General features: G+C 39.2%; 1 protein-coding gene across 8 annotated transcripts in view; it reads left to right on the top strand.

The window, feature by feature from the left end:
• LOC111908175 (CRS2-associated factor 2, mitochondrial) overlaps positions 1–8,212 on the top strand; it is a 75,021-nt gene that overhangs the window by 11,001 nt on the left and 55,808 nt on the right. For 6 of the 8 annotated variants that reach the window (XM_023904013.3, XM_023904011.3, XM_052765581.1 and 3 more), the window contains 2 exons: positions 6,776–6,834; positions 7,193–7,349. The exons of 1 other annotated variant lie outside the window; for it this stretch is intronic. In XM_023904013.3, the coding sequence (XP_023759781.1) occupies positions 6,776–6,834; positions 7,193–7,211 (78 nt within the window). In that variant the 3' untranslated portion in view covers positions 7,212–7,349. Of the gene's footprint in view, positions 1–6,775; positions 6,835–7,192; positions 7,350–8,212 lie in introns of those variants that run through there. One more of the 8 variants, XM_052765582.1, reaches the window with a different exon arrangement.

Below are 8,212 nucleotides of genomic sequence, written 5' to 3'. Positions count from 1 at the left end.
TGATCAAAGATGAGCGCCTCCTCCCTCCTCCATCGATCGCCTCCCTCCTCTATCGACCACCTTCCTCCTCTCTTCACCGGCCACCTCTACCATTATTGATTGCCAATCTACCCACATATCCTCCTCGGATAAATTTCTGAACTTGTTCTTCGTGATTTGCACTTCAGTAGCTCTTTCCACCTCTGCCTTCATCACCGATGTGGACTCAGTTGCTGCTTTCGTTATCGTTGCGCATAGGAAGTTTGTAACATCCATAAAATCTGAGCCAATTTAAAACTTTTTAAATCATTTAAAACCATTCAATTATTACAATTTGTTTTCAAAATACTCAAAACATCAGAGTTCCCACAAAATCATAATCAACAATCGAGGAAGTGTACGGTCACGCCTTCACCTTTCTGTGGTCATCTGCTGAACCTGAAACAATAAACTGAAACTATAAGCTCGAAAGCTTAGTGTGTTACCCCCAAAATAACCATACACACAATAATACACATACAATAACAAACAACATACTATGGGTCCAATCATCCATCGGGATGGAATACCCCAAGCCCTCAACCATTGGGTTGGAATGCCAACATACCGATACACTTCACATAACACATATAAAACTAACATGTATTGGGCCCACAACTTTACAGATTGGATTACCCCTGGGCCCACAGTGTGAGTCTGGATTGCCTTCCGGGCCCACAGCTCACATCTGGATTGCCATCGAGCCCACAATACGAGTCTCCCTCAGCTCGTATCTGGAATGCTCTCGGGTTTGTTGGTTACCGCACAGAGCAGTTTCACCTCAACCCATCCCACATAATATGTTGACGTATAACACAACTAATGCACATATAGATAATTACATGATACTACGGATGGTCCCACAGATCTACCTAACTGGCATAACAACTAGCATGCAGACAGTCAGACCAACTATAGGTCACTAAACATAACCACATCCGATCTACTAGGATACCGATCTAACGGATCATACTAGCATATAACCATCCTATCTACCAGGATACCAAACTAACATATCACAACGGTAATAATCCCAATAACAAAACAAAGGGCCGACCTTGGTGCCTTAGACCCTTGAGTATAGTGAGGATAACTCACCTCGCAACTGACGCGTTGAAATGATAAGCTCCACTCTCGGATCACTGACACAACTCCACCACCTATATTCACCATAGAACCATACTTATAATTTCCAATTTCCCAAAATGCTCCCAAAAGTTAACTAGTCAACCCTGGTCAAAGTCCAAGTCAATGGTCAAGGTCAACAGTCCATGTTGACCTCAACTCGCCGAGTACAACCAGCCACTCGTCGATTTCCTTGCATAGCTCGTCAACTCGCCGAGTCACTTGAGTGACTCGTCGAGTTCCTAATGTTTGCGGTCGAAAACTCCTTGGCCGACTCGTCGAGTTTCCCCTGCAACTCGCCGAGTTCATGCATGCCAAAAACTTGGAAAAACCTAAGTGACTCGCAGAGTCCACGACAATATTCATCGGACTCGCTGAGTTGACCATGCAACTCGTTGAGTGTAACATCCCAAAAATACAGGCCAAAAATTTCATTTTTAAATACGTCATTATATAACCAACGGTGTAATAAAACATTTGTAATATCATGTCATGTCAAAACCAAAGTAGAAATAATTAAACATGTTATCATAAAACAATATCAGAGTGTAATCCCAAAGATCTCATGTGCGGATAACCATAGTGTGATGCGCTGCGATCAAGCCGACTCCTTTCCTTTAGACACGAAGTACCTGAAAACAAAACTGAAAACTGTAAGCACGAAGCTTAGTGAGTTCCCCCATCATACCACATACCATACAATCACATAGCATGCATACTGTCGGGCAATTCTAGGGTGCCCGACCTACCCGATACGGCCATTCTGGGGTGCCGACCCACCCGGTACGACCATTTTGGGGTGCCGACCTACCTGTGTCAAGCCATTCTGGGGTGCTGACCTACCCATGTCAAGCCATTCTGGGGTGCTGACCTACCCGTCGGTCCTAATAACCGACCCTCGGGGACTATTTCACCCCCTACTGCTACTATCACATATATCATAACATAAACATACTATCATACATATCTGGGGTGTCCGAACTACCCTTCGGTCCTAACAACCGAACTTGGGGACTATTCCCCTCCTACTACCACTATCACATATAACATATCATGCCAGTATATACACATATCATCACATACTGTCAGACATATATGGGGTGTCTGACCTACCATTCGGTCCTAACAACTGAACTCTACTACTATGACATATAACATATCATGCCAGCATATAACAGATCAGGTAGTAGCAAACCTAGATGATATCACAAAGACAATCATCTATCATACAACTCCTACTGGTGGGCCGACATTATGGCCGTAGACCCACCGCTACTGGAAGGTAACTCACCTCACTACTGAAGTCCCGAAGACACAATCCCACACTTGCTGAAGTCCCGCAGACTCGACCCCAGCTGCTGGCTGACAGATTCCTGAACTGTCAACACCAAAATAACACCCAATTAATATTTAGGTCCCAATACATAACCATAAGTACATTTTTTGGGCAATTACTACATTACCCCTAGCTTGGCTTATTCAAGCCCAAGGCCTAATCCGTAGGCCCAAAGTCAACCAGGAATCAAACCCCAACACATGACCCAATTTTCCAAATTGGGCCTAGGCCTATACATGGTCTCATTCTAAGGCCCAACATCATATAATCATTAAGGCCCAAACTATGGCCCAATTTGGCCCAACATCATATAATCATTAAGGCCCAAACTATGGCCCAATTTTCCAAATGGGGCCCAAGTCCCTTACATGGGCCTTACCCTAGGCCCATTAAATTACTCTAGACCATTTGCTTGATCTTAGATAGCCCATTTAATAACCCAATCATCAAGGCCCAATAGAAAGGCCCAACAATAAACCCAAGTGAAATTAAAGTTTCACATAAAATGATGATTGGGGTTAAGTAGGAAACTTAACCCATTAAGGACTTAATCCACTAAGGACTTAATCCATTAAGTCCAATATTGCTTAGATTAATCTTTGTCAATGATTATTATTTAATATCTCAAGTTATTAAATAATTCTCGTGTGCGTGACCCGATTGATTCTTAAAGTTAGGGTTTCATTGGCATTAGGGTTTTCCAATCCAAATATTAGCCCATTTATCAATTTGTTGGCCTTTTATGTCAATCAGGGCATTATTGGGCCTATTAAGCCCACAAAAATACTATTAAGCCTATTAGGGTTTTATTGGGTCCATTAGAGTCCATTAAGCTTCATTGGGCCCATTAGAGAGCTCCTTTGAGCCCATTAGGGTTTCTAGCACCCCAAACGAATCAACCACAAGAGGCAAAGCGCGCCGCCACCCGACACGGCGGCCGGTGGCGGCAGCCACCACCCTAAGGTGGTGGTTTTTAAGTTCTTTTCATTATTCCCTTTTTTTTGTTACAATTACAACGTGAAATACCGAATTTATCCACACACACACACTAAAATACACACACTAAAAACATAAACACACATAATGGTGGTTCATGGCGGCAGCCACCATGGCTGGCGGCCATGGTGGTTCTCTTCTCTATTCTCCGGCCAACAAAACACCCAACATAAGAACTACCAGTGGAGATGAAACCACACACCTAATCTGTTACAAAACGACCCCAACCACCCACCTATGTTGACCGGAGCAACAATACATTGCATAGGCAGCGACAACGAATCGGAAGGAGAGGGGTGGGGAGTTATGACCCCGACTGGTGAACGGAAACGGCAACAATCACGCCCCCTGAACTGCCCACTACCTCGACGACCAAGGACAACCTTCAACGGTCACGGAATGGATGCAGCGACGACGCTTCTGATGGTGCTACGGTCCCAACACGATGACAGCTTCCCCCATCCGGTGCCCAATCGCCTGTCACGATGGTGCTTTCCCGACTACGTGCGACCGTCCGCGACAAGAATGATGGCTGTGAGAGAAAGAGAAGGAGAAGAACGAAGGAGGTTTGGTGGTCCTTGGCGGCGTACTAGCAGCGAACGACAGCCATGAAGCTCAGCTCCTCAGGCTTCAGTGGACCTCCGGGATGCTTGCTACGATGGCTAAATAACGACGACAGATGCGGCTTCCATGGTGGTTGCCTTCACCTGCTACAATGGTTCGCCGGTTGCTTGGTTAGTCGGAGAAACAAGGGAGTAGCGGTCGATGGTGGGAGGTATAAGGGTGACGGCTGTCTCTCTTTAGGGTTAGGGTTTCAAGCGGGAGGGGTGACGGGTTATATACCCCGATCCCCCAAACTTACCTCCATAATGATGAGTTTAGCCCCTTCCTTCCCTTTTTCTTTCAATCTTAATCCAATATTTACCCTATAGCCCTTGATCCCATAATTTCCTTTCATAATAAGTCCTAAAATTACCAACCAGCCCCTAAGCCCTCAAATCTTTTCAATTTAAGTCCATTAATTACCAATTGCACCCTAACTTCTGAATTCCTTCTCAAATTAAATCCAAAACTTACACTTTTAACCCCCAACTTCTAAAATTATGACAATTAGCCCTTCGAGACCATCCTTTGATATATAATTATTTATTTTAGGCTACCATTCGTCCATTAATTTATTTATTTAACTAATAAATAAACGGGTATTACATCGAGTCCCTTCAATCCATTATCCATTCAGATGCTTTTTAAGCCATCTTAAGGTTCCATATTGCAGATCCAGCTTCCCAAGGCATGTTAATAACGTAAACTTGCAAACTTTACGTGCATGCAAGGCTCTAAAGTCTTATAATGACAAAACCAAGCTTGTAATGGATTTTTACACTTAAGGAGAGGTTCACACTTTCTAAAGCTGAAAGCTTTATGGACTTAGAGACCAAAGAGAGTTCAGATCTGAAGTTACAACTTCAGATTTGAGCTCATACCCAAGAATAGCTTCATAATATGCTAGAAAAGCCCTAAATTTCCCCCAAATGACATCTAGAATGAAATGAGGTCAAGGAAACGACTTGATACCTTCCAAAAGATGCTAACTAAGGTAGATTTCAGATCCCATACGTTCCTTGATTCTAGTCACTTGTTCTTCAAGCTCTTCCCACCAATAATCCTCTTCCAAAGCTTAAAACACACAAGAATGATGCACACACATGGATTAGGGTTGATGGACTATCAAGAGGCTGTAAGGGGAGGCTGAGGAGGCCAATGATCCTTTAAATTGGGTGCAAAAACCCTGGAAATTAGGGTTTCATCCTCTAGCTCCTACTCGTCGAGTCCCTTCTTGGACTCGGCGAGTAAGCCACTTAAACACATGGACCAACCCGCTGTTACTCGACGAGTCAGGCAACTAAATCGTTGAGTAGACCTTGAAATCATGACAATTTATAACCATAAATTGATACTCGAGAATCGGGGCGTTACAAAGTTGCAGACGAATGAGCTCGCCGCTGCTCGTCTTTTCCAGGAGAATACTCCTTATGTTGTCTACATTACCACTTTAGCGTCCATGTATTTAGCTTTCTTCTTTTTTGTTTAACCTAATACTTACTTTACTAGGTGATGTAATTCATCGTGAGCGTTGTAAAAATTGGTTGATTGAATCACAAAATGAAGTTATCGAATTATCTATTTTTTTCTTTTTTCCACGATTGCTCATATCTAAGCTCATTTTTTTCATCATTTCAATTGAAATTGTAACTTGATTTGTGATATTGTTCCTATTTTGATTATTAGCTAATGCCTGCTCTGGGAATTCCTATTAATTACTGAATAGATTTGGTAGGTTTACTTTGGGGGTCATACGTTCAACTTTGAGTCTTCCCCATGGTCATGTTGTATGAACAAATATTACCTATGGATCAACAAGGAGACCTCTACGTTTTCTTAAGAAGAATTTTAGCTAAATCAAATTGTTATATCATTGTGTACCAAAGTTGCATATTAGTGAATCTTCAGTTGTATTAACCAAAAGATATGCTTGAAATTCTAGAAAAAGGATTTCAATTCTACTTAAACAAATGCAGAGACCAACACATATAACTTTCAAAATAAAGTTTTATACTTCATACTAAAGTATGAAAACCAACAATTAAAAGAACCATGAAAAATATAACTAAGAAAAAGATTTCAGGTCCTTGGATATCAACAATTTACACGTTTTAATTATACAATCCATTAATGTTCTTGTTAGACTTATCATAATTTATTTGAAAAATCAGCTTGCAATTGCCAATACATTTTGCAGTATTTGATTATAACTGGAGAATACTCCTTCTATTGTGAATACATTTTGTAGTAAATGATTATAGCAATCTACATTGCAGCTGTTATATTCATTTTTTTTATATTTACTGTAAACTGAAAGACATAACCGTATAAGAATACTATCAGATTAGTCCATTAAGTGTTGCACTGGTAAAGTGCAGCCTGGATAATGATGTTTTAACAAATATTGGAAAAAATAACAATATAATTAGGGAAATGGATAGAAAAAGTAAATGAGAGCGATTTTGTAAACTGTTATGAATTGTTGAGAAAGCATACTTTCCCTGAAAATGGAAATGGAATAAGTTATGTGCCCCAAAAGTCAAAAAAAAAAAGAAAAGAACACCATAATCTTGCTCTGCAATGGTCTTTTTATTTGGCTTCATGTAATCAATCTAAAAGCCTTTTACTTTTATTCATGCAAATTTATGTTTTTACCCTTTCTAAAGTAAACATATTACTTTTTGCTGTTTCTTTCAGGTGATGAAGGTGATTGAAAAACCACTTAATGATCATCTCCCATTAATTGAAGCCCGCAGGTGTGTAAAATCTTAAAAAATAAGGTTTTTATTATCATTTTTTCACATATTTAGCTTGTTTATATTATTAAACTAGATAATTGATTATTAAACTTGAGAATTGGCGCATACGTTGTTTTTTTACAGTTTCATATATGTTCATATATGCATATCCTTAATATGGTGAAAATGATTTTTCACATTTTCAGCTATGACTAATTGGAAGTCGGACTATCAGTGTGTAGTAATTAATTGGCCAATGGCAATAATCAATTACAAATCATATGTGAAGTAGTTATACATGGATTATATGTTAGTATGAAGTAGTTACACAAAACTTAAAATTGGGTGTTTTATTGCTGAATGTTGGAATTTTCAGGTTGCAATCGACACCTTGAATGGTAAAAAGTTGGGCTTATATTTTCCTGCATCCTGGTGTGACCCATGTCAAAAGTATACCCCAAACCTAGTTAAAACCTAATTGTTGTTTTTGTTAGGGTTTGGGTGCTGGACCAAGCTCTGGAACACCCTGTTATTTTAAATGGTAAATTTCTACATTTTTTTAGTATTGGACTTCTCGGATTTTTTTTTTTTTTTTTGTATTTTGTCATTGAGTACTTGAATTACACAAAGAAAAAGTAATTTCCACATTCAATTTTTTTTGTTCTTTGTTTCTAGTGAATTGAACTTGAAATTCCTTTCCTAGAAATCAGCTCAAAAGATTCCACCAACGTGGAATAGACTTTCATGGCCATTACTGGTTCCATCAAAGGTACTCAATATTTTCATTTTTTCTTTTTTATTAAAGACCAAAATGCTTTCATTACATATATTGAAATAAAAAAAAAGTTTTATGCCTTTACAATAAACAAAAAATATTTAAATATAAATAAATATTTCATTTTTATTATTGAATTCCATTCCGCCCAACCAAAATTTCACATTCCGATTTCAATTCCAATTCCAATATTGAATTTACATATCTACATTTGTAGTATTCTAATCATAACAATTTTCCAATATTTAATTTACCTATTTACCACCCTTAAATTCACATGTAAATCACAAGATAATCACATACGAGTTACATGTGCTTCATATGTAATTTACATATGAATCACATGTAAATCACATGTGAGTTACATGTCCCCCCAAACCAGAACAACGGAAATGTTTGGGGGCGGATGGAGTGACTTCATGTATAGTATCACAACAATTGAATAGTAATGAAATATAGCAACACAAACATTCATACATTTAGATTTTGAATATTACATTGCTTACAAACACGATTGTTCAAAAGTCGAATACAAATAACTGAAAAGTAGGAAAAACATGAAATGACGACGCTGGCCCTCAAGAAGGGTTGAGTACCTGCCTGCTAGATCCCTGAGAATAC

The sequence above is a fragment of the Lactuca sativa genome, chromosome 7, assembly GCF_002870075.4.
Source record: "Lactuca sativa cultivar Salinas chromosome 7, Lsat_Salinas_v11, whole genome shotgun sequence".
In the NCBI taxonomy this organism is placed as follows: Eukaryota; Viridiplantae; Streptophyta; class Magnoliopsida; order Asterales; family Asteraceae; genus Lactuca; species Lactuca sativa.
This window is presented reverse-complemented; position numbering and strand designations above follow the sequence as displayed.